The following is a 19,978-nucleotide window of genomic DNA, read 5'->3' as shown; positions in this document are numbered from 1 at the left end:
ATAAAACCTTGCTATTTTATAAAATCACATAGCCAATACAGTGGTTGGCTATATATAGCCACCAAAAATTAAAGCCAACTTTCTATTTTACAAAACCACATAGCATATGTGTTAGAGTCTACTTTTTATTATGTAAATTTTAAAATAGTCTCCACAACAAGAATAACTAAGCTCTTGGAGTTGCTCAAGTCGCTTCTATGCCTTAACCTTGTAAGCGCCATCTAATTTACTTATATTGTAAGTTTTTGAAACATCCAAACTCTGGTTATTTCGACCAGACCATAGTGAAACTCTGGTTATTCATGTGAATTGGAAAATATATTTGTATTTTAAGGTCATTTAAGGTTTTATACATGTAAATAATACATTATGCTGCAAAATAATTATGGAGTCAAACCTTGAAACAATGACTTAGTGCACATTTGGAAGCCAACTCGCAGTCAGTTATTGCCTACTGGAACAAAATTTACCGTTCTCCTGTGCGTCATGGGCGATACGGGCCTCATCAGGATATAACCGATGAATTCGACGCATATCTACCAGGGTAATTTTCGCACAGAAGAACAGTTTGCAACGGACAAGGCAGCTCAGGACGACACAAACGAAAGTACCCTTTATTACTTGTTCCAGCGCACAAGTTTTTTTTTTTTTGAACAATTCCAGCGCACAAGTTACATCTCTGCACTAGGACTACAGAGAGATGAAAGTGATCGTCTCTGATCAGTGCTTGTGAGCCAGCTTCTCGAGAACACTGCCGAGGTCAGCCTCAGCCTTGATGTTCTTGACCCATTGGGCATTGATCCTTACTCTCTCAATGCTCTGCTTCACAGTCCTCGCGATGTTCGGCTTGGTTCTGCTCTTGAAGAACTCCTCCGCCTCATCACCGTGTTCATCGGTGGCCAGCTGAAACCATGTTTCATGATGTGTCAGAAAGGTAAAATGTAAATGGGCTTATAAAAGAGACGGGATGCAGATTGGTCATGCAACGTACTGGCGACACGGTTATGTTGACGAAATAGGTGAGCAGAGTGCCAGAGTAGGCTCCCAATATGTAGTCCCAGTTGTCCTGAAATTATAGAGTTAGCATATATGGAAAGTAAAAGTCACAAAGCTAACAAAGAAAATAAGGGCAACAGTGAATACCTTCAGCCATTGCCATGCGACCTCGTGTGCCCCTGAACTCACCCCTCTTAGCAAAAATATTGCGTCCTGATTCCTCACCTGCGTGTGCAATACAACATGAGACCGTGCAATACACATGAGACCAGTAAAATGAAGCAAAGTTTAACCATATCATGTGGAACACACATGGCCACCTGAACTCATGCAACAGTAAACCAATAGCATAAATAATAATTAGCATATAAATGTAAAAATTGAAGAATTATGGCATGTTTATTACCTCAGGTGACAATATGAAATCCAATGCTTCACGGACAACATCAGGGTCAGGGGATGATGCCAAAGAACCTACAGAAGGGTCAGAAATTTCATGAGATCCCAGAAAAACAAGCTCACCTTTGAATGGTAAAAGAAAAATGTCCACTTGCCTAACACACGAACTTTCTCCTGGCTTAGATCAGTCTCTCTATATATCTTCAATAGCGATTCGTAGCCAGTTTTGTTTGATTTGCTCACTGTCTGCATCAAAGCAACATATGCAGCCTACAAAACAAAACAGGATCAATAAATGGGTTGTGGACCATTTAGTAGTTAGCTCATATACACAACTTAAATTCCGTTAAGATGCTAACCTTTCTAACATCTGGAGGGAGGAGCGGCGTCTCTCTGTCTTCCAAAAAGACATTAAATCGACGAACAGCTTCATTTATGGTAGTCTCATGGCCAAGTTCTGCAAGAGCAGTTAATAGTGTGCCTCTTAACAAAGCATTCAGGTGGCCCTCGCTACTCTTAGCATCCCAGCCAAGTTTCCTACAAACAATTTCTGAAATGTTAGGCAAGATCTCAGTATAAATGTTATTCCCATTACAGAATAAATAGAGCAATATACTTACAGTGCAAATGGCTCCAGGAAATCAATTAGGAACTTCTTCAGATTAACCAACTCCTCTGGAGCAGCAACAGCCATCATCTCGGCAATGTGCAGACTCGTCTACAGAGACAAATGGTTTAAATTGCTAAGGAAAAAAAAACTATGTATGTGAAAAGGACTTTTCAGGTAGAGAGAACATTACCGTGATTACTTGTGCAAGCACAGTATACTCAGTCTCATCCTTGTATACAGAAATCAACTGCAACAAGGAGACTAGCTTTTGTTTGCCAGCCATACAGAGGGCATAAGCATCATCGAGCACACCTGTATTTAATTTAAGCAATAACAATGTAAGACCAGTTTGACGGGATAAGAATGGTTCACTTGAAATAAGACTTTCGGCAGAATTTACCGTATCTGTCTGCTGCACTCAATTTGTTGGTTTCAATTGCATACCGAAGTCGGGATGCAAGTTCATCATCATAGCTCACCCTATAGAAGCTGGTCTGGTTGACATTAAGTTTAATCCAGAAGCTACACTTCTTTTGGCATTCTGTGAGCCCTAACCCTGACAAATCAAAATCTTCTTGTTTCCCATGAAAAAGGAACTTCTCTTGGCGTGAGTACGCACAACAACATAGTGTGACAGGAACCACCCATTGCCCATCTCCTGTGGACCCACTTGAAAGAAATTGTGTCTGCAAGAAACAAAACCAAGATCGGAAGATTTTCAGAAGGCCTCTAAAGCAGAAACTAAACATGATTTTGCAAATGGAGAAAAGGTCTTCCAAATTTACAGGATTTCACAAACATGTCTCCAGAAAGGTTTACAATATACCTGCTCCAGCTGGACCTTTCCATCCTTGACTTTCACACTGACAACAGGATAACCTTGCTGTTTTGTCCATGAATGCATTAATGTTCTAACTGGTTCACCAGACCCCTCTTCAAGGGCAGCCCATAAGTCCTCTGTCTTTGCATTTGAATACGCAAATCTTTTGATGTATGCAGCCAAAGATTTCTAGCAAAAAGAATAAAAGGACAGCTTCTGGTTACCACTGAAAATATATTTGAGATATCCTCATTGACAAGTGAGTAAGTGACAAATAACATGAAAATTATGTGCATTTTGCAATAATGTGTTCTTAAAGAATAGCATTAATATACAATTAATATGTCTAGCATGTCTCCCAATTGTCTAAGTATGTATTTAGGAAGAAAAAACATATTAATTAAACTCCTAACAAAAGCTTATGTGTATAGTCCAATGATTGCCTCCATTATTAAAAAAACTAAGTGGCATTTCACAAGTGGGGCTAGGTGACATTATAATTCAGCCACACAATTATACTACTATTTTTTAAAACCGTGCATTTTTTTTTTCTTGACAGACAAAATGAAGAGAGTAATGAATAAGAAAACCAAACCTGAAAGACCTCAGCCCCAAGATAGCTTTGCAGCATCCGAATGACAGAAGCTCCTTTCCTATAGCTTATAGCATCAAATATCTCATCTATTTCATCAACATGATTTATGTCCACCTGAAAATAATATATTATTAAGCCACATGAAATGTGCATCAATATGTGCCAGTTTTAAATATGCATTGATTTTTATTCTGCCATTTAAACTGCACTATCAGTATTTCATAGTGTGCCTCAAGTCTCTACAGACAATGCCACAATGGTTATCGATTTTTAGAACAAAGATAATTGTAATATTGTACCACACTTTCTAAAAGCACTAGAAACCTGGGACTTTGGACCATTTCTTTAATTCTCCCATCTCCAGTAGAATAAAAAAAAATCATCTTACATAATGGCATCAAAATTGGCCATTATACAACCACACATCGTTTCCATCATCAAAATACCTCGATCGTATTCGAATTAATAACTTTGCTAACATATAACCAAGTTTGGCTAAGTTAGCCTTGAGACAAGCAGGTATGAGGTAGTAGAACACAATTCAAAACATCCATTGTAAACATAAATTATGATGGGTGTAATGCCAACTTTAGCCCCAGTAGAGGCATCCACTGATACACCAATGTTTTGCCACAAAATAAAGGTGTAGTGAATACAAAGCCAATCATATTTATATTTATTAGGACTGATAAAATTAGATAAGCAATCAACGGTCACATCCATATCTTAGACCTCCAAGTCCACTTAGAATGTAAAATATACATTTGTAAATTCCTACAGATATGGTCATAATATTGCAGGGGAAAAAACTGTTACCTCAATTGGATGTGAACCTGCAAGAGCATCCAACTTGAAACCTGTTGTAGATTCCTCTAGAAACTGAGTCCAAACATTCCATTCAGGGAAGAACTGATCTGCAGCTAAGTAAGACACCTGCAGTGGAAAGAACAAATTAAATGAGAAACATAAAACTATATGGAAGTTTTCAATTACTTTTTTGTTCTAATTTATTACCCAAGTCGCAAAGCCCTCATTAAGCCACAGATGTGTCCACCACTCCATTGTGACAAGATTTCCAAACCATTGATGAGCTAATTCATGAGCTACAACAACTGCAACCTGGATAGGCAAAAAAAAAATCATCGTAACGTTTGTGTGACAGCACATGACAATCAAACAGCTACTGCATATCTGAATCAAACCACTACAAAATACTATAACATCCTTCTGCATTAATGATTATTAAATTGGTTAGTAAAAAGAAATTAGTTCTGTAATCAAGTTCAGCATTCTCAACTATTGTCCAATTCAAATGGTTTCAGGTACCATGGGAAAATACATAATTAAGATGGTGAATCACATGACCAGCTTAGTACAAATAATTGAAAAATACAATTTCATAGTGACCAACCCGTTGCTTATTGGCAGCTGCAGAGTGTTTTTCATCAAATAGCAATGCTGTTTCACGGTATGTAACCAAGCCATAGTTCTCCATGGCTCCAGCTGCAAAATCCGGAATAGCAATCATGTCCATTTTGGGGAGGGGGTATGGCACAGCAAAATACCTGCCAACATAAAGAATTCATCAATCATCATTACCTGATACCACAAAGAGAACTTTTGTGTGTGACAGTGAATCAAGCAGAGGATGTGATATGGATGCCTCAAATGATCATCAAATTCACAAGAAGCAGATGTTCTTTGAAGGTATGGTAGGGCCATAGATTTTCTTTTTTTAATCAAAGCATGAAACATCATTTACAAAGCATGAAACATCATTTACAAATTTGGAAAGGCCTTAAACCAAGGGTCCAATTTTGGTAAGGCCAACATCACATCATCAATACTGCAACACTGCATCATCAATATTGAAACATGTAAATACCCACTAAGCTCGTAATGGAATGGAATGCATCCACAATTATACTGGACATCAAGAAATAGAGCCTCTAATGGAATGCATCCACAATTTCACACGCATGGCAGAATTTAATCAAATCAATCAACCTATAGAACTCAATTCTTTGCAGAATATCTTGGCCAGGATCAGTATCAAATTCCAAAATAATATTATCGGATTAAATAAACTATGCATCTATGAGCACCGCAACAAAAATGTAGGCGATCTTTCAAATATCTGAGAATGTGAGATAATTACTCCTTAAAGAGGACCAATGTCTTCAAGGCAACCTCTAGAGCAAACTTCCCTTGCGCACTCTTACCAACTTGTGTATAAACACGGACTCTAGTTCCTGCAAAGGAATGGAGAACAAGTCAACTTTTTAGGCATGAATGGCCATAAGATGAAGGATAAAAAATTGGATGTTAATGTGGCAGAAGTTACAGTACCATCTGTGGTGAAATCTTCCACATAGTCAAAAATGCCAACAATAACAGCCACTAGGTATGTAGACATTATCGGAGATTCCTGGAAGTAGACTATTTTGGTAGGACCATTGATCTTCTCTTCAGTGGCTGGCATATTTGACAAAGCAATGGTCTCAGAAGGAACTTCAAGAGTAATTTTGAACACAGCCTGCAGGGAGAGAAGGAAAGGTCAAACATAAAATATTTATAAGCCGTACTTTTTCTGTCAATCAGCAATGTTTTTCTCTCATAATAAATCAGCGAACAGTACTTTCAACAATGACTCTTTAGATAAGCGAACAGGTTATTGTTTGCCATGTAATATAAAGCCATTAATGTTTTTTATGTGCGAATTACGCATTTTAAATGCCGGTTAAACCGGTGAGGTTAAATCCTAACCATGAAATCAGGGTAAAATGAATGAGATCATACAATAATCCTAAGCATCAAATCAGATTAAATGAATTGAGATCATCTATAGAATCTATGAAGGGACAACTACAAAGAATCTCAATCTGCATGAGCACAGATATGTCCATCTAGAGAATAGAACCTCTGTTTTATCCTTAACACTAGCATCAATTGAATTTGAATTTGTTCATGATTACCATGCAAGACTCTAACTCTATATGCATCTTACCTCATGCAATGGAAGCAAAAGCAAACATAAGATAGTATCAAAGAATAGAAGGGAGTAGGTATAAAACAAAGTGGTGAAGCTTGAATTGTGCCCCTCTCCATAAACCTCATGCAGGGTTTTATTTCTTCATGAAATGCAAATAAAAGTAAACATATTTGAGCCTAGAAGAGCAAAAGAGATCGAGAAAGAGATGAAAGCAGTAAACCTTGAAAGCAGGCTCATCCCAACAAGGGAAGCAGCGCCTCGCATCAGCTGGTTCAAACTGTGTTACAGCCATGTTTTTCTTCTCTCCATTGAGCTCATACACACTATAAACAAAAAGTTGCATTGTGAATATGTTGCTTGAGTTACAAATCAACTTAATACTAGAAAAATGATCACCTTCTGTAGAACCCATGCATCTTATCATTCAAAGTTCCCTGGAAGGCAATCGTCAAAGTCCCCTCCCCGAGAGGAAGCACCTCACTGAAGCGAATAATCAGGATCTCATCTTCTGACACGTTGGTAACCTCCAAAGGTTGCAGCACCTGATTCAAATGATAACATGATTTAGAATAAATGCAGAGCAAAGTGCTAGCGCATTGTCAAAGGGTCTCTAGCCTAGTGGTTAGAGCACCTAGGTAGCATCCAGCAGGCCTAGGTTCGACTCCCCATGGGAGCGAATTTAAACAGATCTGGAATAAATAGAAAATAAAAAATAGGCTGGGTTTTCCCCTGCTGACTTCGGTCAAAAAAGTGCTAGTGCATTGTTAGAAACACCTCATAAACCCTCCAAGACATTATTACCATCCAGATATGGCCCTTTTTGTAAACCATCCTAAGTGCAAAAGTGCTATTCCTACTCAGAGATTTAAAACACGCAGCGTACAGTTTCAAAATTACAATCCTTATATGATTGCAGGAAAAGTTTGAATAAGTATACAAGCACCTGTAAGTATTAAACCATATCACTATGGCACCTGCAAATACTGAGACCTTTCACTGACAGCTAAATTTATATTCGTGCTCCAAGTGTAATCTAAGATGCACAAAATCATGAATTTCAATCAATCAAGTAAGAAATTTTATGGCAGATTTAATGACTTCAAACTTTCAATCAATCAACTTGCAAGAAATTCTGAGGTAGCTATAGCACTAAGAAACTACACAAAGTTTAAGACGCCTATCTCATAACTGTGGAAGTTGCTCAGAGCAGATCAAAACTTGAAGCGACTGGTATTCTGGGTAAAAAAAAACACGGCATCTAAGAACCCTCGCTGACACCTCCGAAAAGATCGCCACATCTAATAAGTCCCTTTCTCTAAACCCGAAACCCGCGCACAGCGACGGGCGGGGAGCAAAGGCAAGGCAAGCACGCAAGCACCTGGTCGGAGCCCTGCGGCGCGAAGCTGACGCCCGCTGGCGCGACGTCGAGCTCGGCGGCGTTGAGCACGAGGAACCGCGTCGGCGCGGTGACGCCGAGGGACACCGACACCGAGCCGGCGAAGGCGCAGGCGGCGAGGTCGGGCGTGAGGCGCAGGTCGTAGCGCCGCGGGGTCGCGAAGTGGGGCAGCCGCGCCTGGCCCCGGAACTGCTCCGCGGTCTGCTCCGGCTCCGCCGCCATCGCCTAGCGGAGGAAGGAAGGAAGGCGGGCGGGCGGCAGAGAGATTCGGATGGGAGGAAGGAAGGATGCGTTGGAGGCTTCGGAGGGAGGTGGAGTGGAGGACGAATAAACTGACGAAGCGCTGGGTACGGCGAGGGGACGGGGTTTTAAGCGCTTTGCGGTTTGCGACTGTGATCCGGATGATTTACGCGGAGGAAGGACCATTTATATATATTTATATATATATATATATATAATATTTTTATTTTTATTTATACTCGGGTGGGGACCCCTGCGGGCCTGCCGCAACGTAACGGGGTTCTCTTGCTTGCCCTGTTTGGTTTCTAAAGTATTAAATATATATTATTTACAAAATTTAAAATTAAAAATACATCTAAAAGTTAATTTATAAGATAAATTTTTTAAACCTAATTAATCTATAATTAAATATTAATTAAATAAGTCGTGACGGTGGACGCAAGGCCAGCAGCAGCAGCTGGGAGCAAAGCAAACAGATTTCTGTGGTGAATGGTGGGGTCGTGAACAGATTTTCTTTGAATTTTCTTTTTCGTGGAATTTTTGTTTCCAATGAACTACGCGTGGCGGAAGATAGATATGCATATGAGCTGATGAGGGACGAGGAGGAGACGTGGAGACGGAGGCTACCAAACTAGTGAAGCACATCTTCTCCGGTTACGCCGAGGCTAGTTATTAGAGACACCGAGAGAGAGAGAGCTGTCTCCAGCCACTTGTATTTGGAATTAATGAATTATTATTATTATTTACTCCCTCTGTCCATAAATAAATGCATGTCGCGCTTTTCGAGGAGTGAAGTCAAATTTTTTAAGTTTGACCAGAAATATACCAAATAATACCAATATTTGCAGTTGCAGATAAATATATTATGAAAGTATATTTCATGCCCAATCTAATGATACATATCACATACGATAAATATTAGTATATTTTTGTATATATTTGGTCAAACTTAAAAAAGTTTGACTCTTCGGGAAACGAGATGTGCATTTATTTGTGGATGGAGTAGTAGACATGATAGTGTCATGGCTGACTATAGAAAAGAAAATGACTAGTAATATGCTTGTGAATATTCAAGGAACCACATCTTAGACCTAAGGGGTGTTTGGTTATTGTGATAAAATTTAACAGGCATCGTAGCATTTTCGTTTTATTTGATAATTAGTGTCTAATTATAGACTAATTAGGCTCAAAAGATTAGCCTCGCAAATTATCCTCTAGGTGTTGTTTTAGTTTTGCAAATAGTATATATATTTCATACTTTATATATATGTCCAAACATTCGATGTGATGGGTAGTAAAAAAATCACTTGGAACCAAACAGGGCCTAAGACACTTGTGACCGTTATCATGCGACTTACTCGGACATATTCTTCTTGTCTTGTCTTGTAAAAGATATGTTAATTATAGTACTTCGATTTGTCGATCACCAAAACCCCGTAATCATAACAGTAGGGCATTTGATGCGTACGTTCACCTTCACATGCTCTCTCCATCCCAACTTGAGAAGCTTGTAAACACTAATGCTTGCGACCGGAGAGAGTGGCACCATTTGAGAAGCTTGTAAACAACATCGTTTTTTTAAGTGTTTCTTTGTTTCAATAAGCATTATCGAAAGATGTGCCCTTAGCTAGCTAGCTAGCTAGCGAAGTATTATCAATAGTAACCCAGCTATGTGTTGAATATTTAATCATTTTATGGCATGCATGCTTTAATCCAAAAAAAAGACATCACATACATCATAGCATAAACAAGCATGAGGAATTCAATATCGCATATGCAGATCTGCTACCAAACAAGGTAATAGCATGTCGTATCAAACGTATCCATATCACCATGCCTAGCCTCTGCCTCGTCTAGATTGGTATGATCATCTCATAGTAGTGTGCCTAGACAACATCTCTATTACCTGACTTAGGCGCTAAGTTACGCATGAAGAGGTCATTGATCATACATAGAATCCTCCTCATGGATATATTGGGCCCCATCTATAGCTATCCTCGAGTGTAGAGCTTCGCAACCTCCTCATCTGCCAGTGTTGGGATCAACTATGGCATGATCCATGTCCTCATTCGACCATAGTCTAGCTAGCACATTGCAACAAACTCCTACAAATCATGGTAAGTCTCCTCCTCCAAGTCTTCCACTCCATCTGCTCTGGCGTTGTATCCATCTCGAAAGTGGCATAGAACTATCTAATTGCTAACTCATTCCTACCCTGCTGGAACTCAATCACCTCCCTCAATCCCAAGAACTCAAAAACATCTCCATCATTAGAGCAACCGCTGGGAAACCCAACCAAGCCCAATCAACACACTGTGCGTCGTGCACCAACCTCTGATAAAAGTTTCCCCAAAACAAGTCATATTGTGTCCTAATGTGGAAGTGTGGTGTCAGTGAAGAGCCATCCTAGGTGTGTTTCTTAGCCCAACTGCCATGGAGAACTGCTTGGACACCCACTCCTCCCTCTGAGCTGGTGGCAAAGTCAAGTCATTGGGGTAGACCCCATCACCCTCTTCCACCTCTCCTCACCAATCACCTCCTCCTCCTCGCTACTCTCACCATAATAACCATTGTATCCCTCATCTTCGCCTCTCCTCCACCTTATCACTCACAATCTTCTTGCCATCATCATCATCAGACGACGACGGTGATGGAAATGAAGCCCTCTTTGTCAACCTCCCTAGTACCACCCTCTATGTGGTTACTGCTCTCGTCTTGCTCTGGTTGATAATCTACGTTCTCAGGATCATCACTGATGGTTGGGTGACGGCCAGCAAACTCATCAAGCCTTAACTTCTTCTCTGGCATCCCACACTTGAGGCGAAGGACCACATGAGTGGCTCTGTAAGACAATACAATGGCACATGGTGAGAAGCAAAGTCACAAGTCAACAATATGAAAGAAAGGTATAAATGAAGTGAATTGAGGGAGCCAACATTAAAATAGTGAGAAAAAACTATTATGGAGCATCCACAAGTGAAGTACAAATGCTACTCTAACCTAAGGTGACAATAGAAGCTAAGCCTGGACAAAACAATGCCTAGATTGTCCTGGGGACCATTTAGCAGAGCACCAGGCCGTCGTCAGGAACCTCGAATAGTTTCGCCTGCTCTCGCATACCGTTCTAGAGAACACTATCCGCCAGACTCCTAGTCCGTCAGCCAGACACGAACAATATGAACACGACTCATGAATCACAAATCCACCCATATCTTCCAATCTACTTAGTTCTAGATCGCCAAATCTCACACAGAGGTTCGCCCAAACATGTTTTCTACAAGATCTCCAACACCTTTTACATCAATCCATAGCCAACGTAGATCGACACTAGGTTTGCATCCATGGAGAGAAAAGCAAATTGAGAGCAAAGGAGTCGTATGGTGAAGAGAAAAGAAAAAGAAAACTGAGAAAAAAAGATTTTTTTTTATGAAACAACTGAGAAAAAAAGATTGCTGAAGAAAAAAGAGACACAACAAAATAAGATAGAAAACTAAAACAGGAAAAAAAGAAATAAACACAAATGAAATGGAATAGAAAAAGGTGGTGGAAAAAACTGAATGGAACAGGTAAAAAGGAAAAAAAAGGAAAACAATACGAAAAGATAGAACAAAACAAACGAAACGTTCTTGGTGAAAATAACAAAAAAAAAAGTAGAAACCAAGAAATGTTCATGGTTTTATATATACTATTACTATCAAATCTGTCTGAATTGGACTCTATATGACGCGAGTTTGTGTTGATTAAAAATTAATGCTCAACCAGCCAAGCGGAATCCACTTCCCGTGGACACCTGAACCTTCTCCATCTCTCCGGCCAGCGCACCAGTCAGTCATCAGTCATCACTGATTCACAGCCCCCACCCACCGACCCAAATACTCGATCGGACGAGCACCCCCACCACGCTTCCACCATTCTCCACACTCTTCCCTCCCCCTCGCACCCTCGATATATAAATCCTCCTCCTGCCTCCCGTCTCACCTCAATCCCAAGAACACGGCCTCAGATCACCAGCTAGCCATTGTCGATCAGCAAAAGCCAGAGCTTCAGCCAGGAGCAATGGAGTTCACGTTCGGTGGCTTCGGCGACCCGGCGTTCTCGGCGGCGGTGCAGCAGCTGATGGACCTGCCCGACGAGCTGGAGCGGCAGCTGAACGCGCCGACGCGGGCCTATGTGCGCGACCGCCGGGCCATGGCCAACACGCCCATGGACGTCAAGGAGCTCCCGTCCGGGGCGATCGTCCTGGCCGTCGACATGCCCGGGGTCAGCCCCGCCGACGTCAAGGTCCAGGTGGAGGAGGGCAACGTGCTCACCATCAGCGGCGAGCGCAAGCGCCCCGCCGAGGACGGCGGCGCCGAGGGCAAGCAGCAGGCCCAGGCCGTCGCCGACGGCGGCGAGAAGCAAGGGGTGGTGAAGTACCTGAGGATGGAGAGGCGGATGGGCAAGTTCATGAGGCGGTTCCCGCTGCCGGAGAGCGCCGACCTGGACAGCATCCGCGCCGAGTACAGGGACGGCGTCCTCACCGTCACCGTCGACAAGAAGCCGCCGCCTGAGCCCAAGAAGCCGCGCGTCGTCCAGGTCACGGTCGGCGGCGAGCAGCAGGGCAAGTAAGGAAGCGAGGCGACATGCGCGTGACCAATGCTCGCCTTCAGCCGGATGATGAGCGAATAATTAATCAAGGTTTGATGCTGCGTTCTGCTTGGTACAATGGTGGATTAGTGTGTTACGGAATAAGTATCTTTATTTACAGTCGCGGTACATGCATGTCCTTCGAGTGTTTCTGCTTGCTACTCCCTCCGTGTATGGCTATGACATGGAGTATATATACAACGACATGGCCATGGCCTCAGTTATTATCAGTCTTTCTGGAGTAAAAAAAAAAGATCCAAAATTCAAAAAAGATTGAAATTTCAAACCTAGCTAATTCTACATTGACTACCCCCCCCCCCCCCCCCCCAAAAAAAAAAGGAAGGATACACCAAATAGATCCCAGAACCTCGTTCTTCACCAGAGGATCATCGTGGACAAAAGGAGCTGAACGCCCTGACCCCATTTCTCCTTCTGCGCGCACTTGTTTTCTTCTCACTTGTACCGTGGCATCTTTTTCTTTTCTTTTCTGAACAAATCTACCGTGACATGGCTAGGCTCTTCTAACAATGCAATGAAGAAGGCAAACGCGCCCTCTCTCGCTTCTTCTTTTCTTCTCTGCCCTCATGGCCTCGGGAAAAGGTTTGAAGTATAGATTTCCATCTGGCACTAACACGATGAGCCGGCCCGAGCACGACACTAAAAAGCACGGTCCATGCACCGCACGGCCCGGTGGTAGTGTCGTGCCTGGGCCGCAACTTCGGCCCGCAGTGCCGGCACGGGCACGGCACGGTTAATAGGCTGGCACAACGTTGGCACGATTATTTCTATCATCTGATGCTTTGAGGATAGATCATGACTATTGAATATATTCTAAGTCATGTATATAAGCATCACACAACTCTTTCAAACCCTAACTTCCTAGTCGGCGGCGCAGACGCATCCTTGTTACGACTACTCTTTCTTCCCGCCTGACTATATGACAACGGTGGCGCTCGTTTTCTCTTTGAGGCAAGGCGCAGTGAGCTTCTCGACTTCTCCTGGAGCCACGGGCCGGCACGGGCACGATGGGCCACCGTGCCTATCGGCACGACACGGCACGGTTAAGGAGCCATAGTGTCGTGCCTAGGCCGAGAGTTTGGCACGATGGCCCGAGACGGTACGGCACGAAAGACATAGTGCCGCATAGTGCCGTATAGTGCCAGGGCCGGACCGCCCGTTTGGCCAAGTATAGTTTGAAGAGCCAGGAAGGCTAGACGGGGGATGGAAGAGATGATGGCTAGGTAGAGGCAGCGGTGACGCCGCCAGAGCAGGCGGAGCGAAGGCGGCGGCTAGGGCACAGGTCGAACAGATGCGACATGGTCATTGCAGCATCGGAGGAGGGGAAGAAGGTGAAGCCGTGGAAGGAAGCTTAGTTCGTGTAAACAGTTGTGCACTAATATGTGACTATTCATATTAAAGTGACAAATTAAATGGCATAGGAACTTATATGATAGAGCATAGGAGCGAGCTTTTTTCTTGAAAGCGAAGAGTTTCATGACCCCTGGAGCTTGTACTCGTGTCATCCTGATTATCTGCACTCGGTGTTGAGGCTGTTGAGAATGTACTTTTTTCATCCCATAACAGAAGTCATGTTATGGAATGCGTGCAGGTTAAATTTTCTTAATTTTGATTAAATTTATAAAAAATATGTGTAACATATCTCCAAATAAATTTATTATGAAAGTATATTCAATAATCTATCTGATATCACTAATTATGTATTATAAATATTAATGTTCTTTTATATATAGTTGGTCAAAGTTAAAAAAATTGACTTCTCAAAAACCGAGAACGACTTCTATTTAAAAACAGAGAGAGTACGCTGTTTTTTTTTTTTGAACCAGGGATCTCCCCATTTCCATTGCATCATAAACGAAAATACAAACAGAGTTTTAGAGAGTTCAGAAGAGCAACATACAAACAGAACAAAGACAATTTGAAGGACTTAAACCCCCACGATAGAATACAACCCAGGGATCAACAGTAGCGACAAACACAAAAGCTTTTCACATGCGGGCTTGAGGCTTGCATTCCTCCGTATATCTTCAACGACCTGGCTCCTGGTTCACATCGTCCTCCCTGATTGCATCCTGAAGGAGGTTTGACTGACGAGCAACTCTATATTTCTTGGTCAGAAGTTGCACAACAATCTTGAATATGGTCTCCACGCCTTTGGTCAACACCTCCTTATCATCTTCCTTTTGAAGACCTGCCCTGAATTTCATTAAAGCACATGCATTCCTCACTATCTCTAGAGGATTATTGAGTTTCTTTCCATCTAAACAAATTTTGTTTCACATTTTCTAGATAGACCAACAAATTGCTACAATGCCAACAACATAAAACTGATTTTCTCTAGGAACCCATCGTTCGCACCATCTCCAACTTTGCTCAAAGGAAGTTGGGATGTTAGTCGCTCCAAGGCAAGTGGCGGCAGTTGCCCAAACCACCTTGGCAGCAAAGCAATTGAATAACAAATGATTAGCAGATTCAGGAGAATAACATGTCAAAGCATTATAAGTAGACTTCACAGAAAAATTGTCTCTGCATTCAAGTTTCCAGGAGACTGTGTCCTGATCAAACAACAGCAGTGTGTCAAAAATGTTCTCTTTGATTTTGTTCCATTCATCTCTCTGATCAAATCTACAGAAAGAGATAGGAACCTCACCACTAACCAACTGGAAGGCAGAGATGTCTTTCTGATCACAAAGCTTGAATAGATCAGGGGCCAGAATACAGAAAGGATCATTATACAGACAAATGTCTTTCCATACCAAAGTAGATTTGCCATTTTTAACACATTTCTTTCTAACTTGCAAGTAAATTCCTTTGATCTTAATAAGGTCAACCCAAATAGGAGAATCAGTTCTTTGTGCTTGACTGTAACAACAGACTCCCTTCTTAGATACTTATATGTTACTATGTCTTGCCATATATAACCCAGATTCCACCTCAAGTTTTCACCACCAATTGCAAAGGAGGCTCACATTCATTTTCCTCATATCTTTTATCCCCAATCCACCTTTCTTTTTACTTTTATAGATTTTAGGCCACTTCACTAAATGGTATTTTCTCTTAGTATGACACCCTTGCCAGAAAAAAGTTCTTCTAACCTTATCGAGCTCCTTGGTCACTTTTTTTCTGAAGGAGATAGATAGGCATGTGATAAATTGGGGCATTGTTTAAATTAACCTACCAGCAATAGACATGGACGATCCCTTCCAAACATCCAATCTCTCAGCATTTTTCTCAAGAAGGGGTAGCCAATCAATTACATGGAGCCTACTAGGGCTCACTGGAACACCAAGGTATTTTATAGGGAAATAACCAATCTGATAGTTGAAAATTTTAGCATAGGTCAAGGCCATGTTCTCATGATCATTGATCATAACTATCTCACTTTTGTTAATTTGATTTTGAGGCCAACCATCATTTCATAAAAAAGTATAGAAGCAGTTTCAAAGCTTTCTGTGGGTCATGCAAAAGACAAATTATCGTGTCGTCGGCATATTGAAGAATGGGAACCCCATGAGGGATGATGTGCTCAACTAAACCTACTATCAATCCATTCCTTTGAGCTTGGAGGACCATCCTGGTGAGGTAGTCTGCAACAAAGTTGAAAATGATTGGTGACAAGGGATCACCTTGTCTCAAACCTTTATAGCTTTTGACATAGGGGCCAATCAAGTTATTCACTTTAACACTAATTGTCCAACCCGCAACCACTTGCCTAATCCACCCACTCCAAATCTCATTGAAACCTCTAGCTTTCATGCAGGAAAATAACAAGGTCCAATTGACTTTGTCATAAGCCTTTTCAAAGTCGAGCTTTAGGATAATCTCGCAGTCATTTTTCATTAGTCTCATGTAAGATTTCATGTAAAGTGAGGACCCTCATCATGATGTTTCTTCTCCTCATGAAAGTAGACTATGCTGGGTGTATTAAATTTTCAACAAAAGGTTCAACCAAATCTAATAGTGAGTGTTATAGTAATCAGTTTGTACAAGCAATTCAAAAGACATATAGGGTGTGTTTGGTTACTTGGGCTAGCCTAGCCTGGCTTAAATTTTAGGTCAGCATAGTTCAAGTCTGGCTCTAGCAACACAACTTGTTGTTGTTTGGTTTATCTGTCTAAGCTAAGTCTGACTAGCAAATCCATTGTTTGGTTGCCTGGCTAGTAAGCCTGTACAACATCCTACAAGAGCACACCAGCAAGTATCCCGATCTTTCCAACGAGCCTCCTCTTCTTCTTCTCAGCAAGCCACCTCCCTGGCGACGGCCTCCACAGCACGCCACCGTAGCTTGTCGGCCCTGTGCGCGGCACGCGCCATCTTGCACATCTCCTCGGCGGTCGTCGTCTCGGTGACACGGTCCTTGGTCTTCATGGCATAGGTGGACTGGTACTCGGCCACCTCGCCATCCAGTGCGGCCTCGCAGGCGCTCAGGCGGCGGGCCGCGACGGAGAGCATGTGGCGGGCGTGCAAGGTACCCACCAAGCCACGAGAGCGCGGACACGGCGAATGGCAGGTCGTCGGGGCACGGCTGCTTGCAAGATCCGACCGATGGAATCTCCTCTGTGAGATCCGGTCGGGCACGGCTGCTCGCGTGCTTCTAGTTGAGATCCGCGAGCTCCTCCTCAAGATGCGCACGTGACGAGGGTCGTGCCCGCCGGAGCTTGGTGGTCGGCGAACCATCCCCTTCCTCGGGCATGGTGGCTGGAGCTCAGGGAGGTGCCCGGTGGACCCTCCTTGTCCTCGCGTGTGGTCGCCGGAGCGAGGCAGGGCTGGCGACGATGGATGGAGCTAAGGATTTGGACGGCGCGGAGCTGGCGACGATGGCCGGAACTGAGGTCGTCGCTGCCTTCTCTCCCCTTCGAGTTCCTTGTGGCGGTGAGGAGCACTTACAGGTGGGCCACATGCTTGTACAAGCCAGACTTAGCTAAAACGCAGGAATTGAGCATCTCCAGCAATGCAGCTTTTCTCCCCCTTTTTGGCTTTCACAAGCCTGGTTTAGAGGCTACCTAGGCAGCCAAACAGCCTGAAGCTGCATTATGGAAGTCTGGCTAGGCCCTAAGCCACGCAACCAAACACACTCATATGGGCCTATACTGCTCAACTCTAGCAACATTAGATATCTTTGCTGGTAAGGTGATAATAATACCATAGTTGATTCTACTTATGTCTACCCTACCTTGATGGAAGTCAGCAAAAAGCTAAATTATATCAGATTTGACAGTTTGCCAACAAGCTTGATAAAACTCAATTGGAACACTCTAGGACTAGCCACCTTGTTTTTTTCCCATTCAGGACAGTGCATTCCAAAGGGAGTATGTTCTTATCTCCTCATCACCCAATGGCTTCGTGATGGCAGCCATCTCGTCACCGAGGGAGCAATCTTGGTGAAGTATTCGATGATGGATGTAGCTCCCTTCTAGGTTGTAGAGAGGGCTATTGCACATTGGCTGACCCATCTAGAGTGGGCTCTTTCACATCATGACTAGAAAAAGAACTAAAAGCTACGCTTTTGATTCCTGAAGCATCAACCAAACTTTACAAAAAACCATCATAATCACCATCTCCAAGATTCTGCAACCATGCTTAAACGACGCATGCTCGTCCTCCTTATGTAGCATCAGGGACCAACATGCTTAAACGACGCATGCTCGTCCTCCTTATGTAGCATCAGGGACCACTGCTGGATCAGTATGTTGTCCTAAAAAATATCTACAAATATGCGCTAGACTTAACCTAGATGGGTTAAACTTTGTTGCCTTTTCTTCTCTTCTAGATGTGAGTTTGAACCTTATGGCGTTGTTTTGTTGTTTACACTTAGGCCTTGTTTAGATCAAATTTTTTTGGATTTTGACACTTTGGCACTTTCGTTTTTATTTGACAAACATTATCCAATTATGGAGCAACTAAGTTTAAAAGATTTGTCTCGTGATTTACAAGTAAACTGTGCTATTAGTTATCTTTTTTATCTACATTTAATGTTCCATGCATGTGCCGCAAGATTCGATGTGACGGGAAATCTTGTAAAGTTTTGGGTTTTTGCATGTATCTAAACAAGGCCTTAGTTGTGTATCACCTTTCTTTTTTTCTCGAATACGCAGGAGATCTACGTATCATTATATTAAGAAAAAATAGTTTACAATACAACCAACATGCAGCAAGCGCGCTAGGTGGTCGACACCTAGACCGACCTAGCAAAGAGTTTTGTGGACCGATATTACATACTGAATCAACCAAAAAGCGCTTGACATCACGTCCTACGAATCCTTCGGAAGAGCCCGCACGTGTGTCTATTGAACGCTGGGAATAGCGCGTCCAGGGCCTCTACCTCGCTCGACGACAAGGCCCCAACACACAGGGTGTCGAGTATCCCTCTCACCATGGGTGAAACCGATGCGGTCGGCGGAGCGATTCCCAGCCGCTTGTTTAGGAGAACCTCGCTCTGTTTAGAAGCCAGAATATGCGTCAACGGCTGGGCGACAATTCGACAACTCTTGAGCTAGATAGGCGGGAGCCTCCTAACAAGCGTCCTTTGCTGAGGTGGGGAGGCGATGAGGGACGACTCCCGCTTGACTCGCACCTTGTTAAGAAACCTTGCAAGGTGACGAGCGGCCTCGAGCAGCGTCAGCGTCTCATCCCCACACGTGACGTCGGGCTGACCCTTGTGAGGAGGCGTTAGCAACGCCAACTCTGGTGCTGATGGCTGAGACGGTGCGGCGGCCTCGCTCGACGTGGGAGCTATGTCGCTAAGGTCATACGTGGCTTGGTCGTTCAACAGACCGTCTACCGGTAGCAAAGCGCCCGCTGCGGGCGCCACCGTGATCACCACAACGGGCCCTATCTAAGGAGGCACAACTTGTACAGGAGATGACGGAGGCGGGTACGCCGTGCGTGGAGCAACCGTCACCGAGGAAGTAGCAACCTAAAGCATGATAGAAAACTCCTCAGGCATTAGGCTGATCCACACAAGTGGCGTCGAGCTTCTGAGCAGCTCTAACCCCACGAGGTCACGAGGAAGCTGCCAGCTTCGATGGTAGTAGCGACGTTGCCGTTGCCGCAAGAGGTGGTGACCCTCGCCTGCTTTCCTCGATGTCGTTGCCGATGTCGACAGCTTCCTTCGACGCCCGCCACGGTAACCTGCATGGGCCCTCCCATGCAAGCCGAGCTACGGGACACACGCTGGGGTGTGAAGGGTCGAGATGGCGGACTAGAGGGGGTGAATAGTTCTTTCTAAAAATTATCGCACCGGCTAACCGAAATAAGTGCGGAATTGAAACTATCGGTCTAGCCAA

General features: G+C 43.3%; 2 protein-coding genes across 2 annotated transcripts; one reads left to right on the top strand and one right to left on the bottom strand.

The window, feature by feature from the left end:
* On the bottom strand, positions 588-8,206 carry LOC8082957 (aminopeptidase M1-A). Its single transcript, XM_002451729.2, has 19 exons — positions 7,791-8,206; positions 6,809-6,954; positions 6,633-6,735; positions 5,770-5,956; positions 5,579-5,672; positions 4,832-4,985; positions 4,435-4,539; positions 4,237-4,353; positions 3,421-3,534; positions 2,832-3,014; positions 2,406-2,691; positions 2,196-2,317; positions 2,016-2,113; positions 1,755-1,932; positions 1,551-1,665; positions 1,403-1,470; positions 1,144-1,221; positions 992-1,066; positions 588-903 (listed from the first exon to the last, which is right to left on the bottom strand). The coding sequence occupies exons 1-19, from the start codon at positions 8,028-8,030 to the stop codon at positions 721-723; spliced, it is 2,646 nt and encodes an 881-aa protein (XP_002451774.1). The 5' UTR covers positions 8,031-8,206; the 3' UTR covers positions 588-720.
* On the top strand, positions 12,005-12,904 carry LOC8073757 (19.0 kDa class II heat shock protein). The gene has a single exon (XM_002453492.2). The coding sequence runs from the start codon at positions 12,105-12,107 to the stop codon at positions 12,654-12,656; it is 552 nt and encodes a 183-aa protein (XP_002453537.1). The 5' UTR covers positions 12,005-12,104; the 3' UTR covers positions 12,657-12,904.

This window comes from Sorghum bicolor, chromosome 4 (genome assembly GCF_000003195.3).
Source record: "Sorghum bicolor cultivar BTx623 chromosome 4, Sorghum_bicolor_NCBIv3, whole genome shotgun sequence".
NCBI classification, from domain to species: Eukaryota; Viridiplantae; Streptophyta; class Magnoliopsida; order Poales; family Poaceae; genus Sorghum; species Sorghum bicolor.
Note: the sequence above shows the minus strand (reverse complement) of the source record. Positions and strands in the feature narration are given on the sequence as shown.

Bases quoted from the DNA above. Each gene is read 5' to 3' on its own strand.
- LOC8082957 (XM_002451729.2), bottom strand. From the start codon at position 8,030: ATGGCGGCGGAGCCGGAGCAGACCGCGGAGCAGTTCCGGGGCCAGGCG. The intron at 5,673-5,769 runs GTACTGTAACTT...ATTCCTTTGCAG, and splicing joins GGAAGATTTCACCACAGATG to GAACTAGAGTCCGTGTTTAT. The intron at 1,933-2,015 runs GTAAGTATATTG...AATTGTTTGTAG, and splicing joins TTCCTGGAGCCATTTGCACT to GAAACTTGGCTGGGATGCTA.
- LOC8073757 (XM_002453492.2), top strand. From the start codon at position 12,105: ATGGAGTTCACGTTCGGTGGCTTCGGCGACCCGGCGTTCTCGGCGGCG.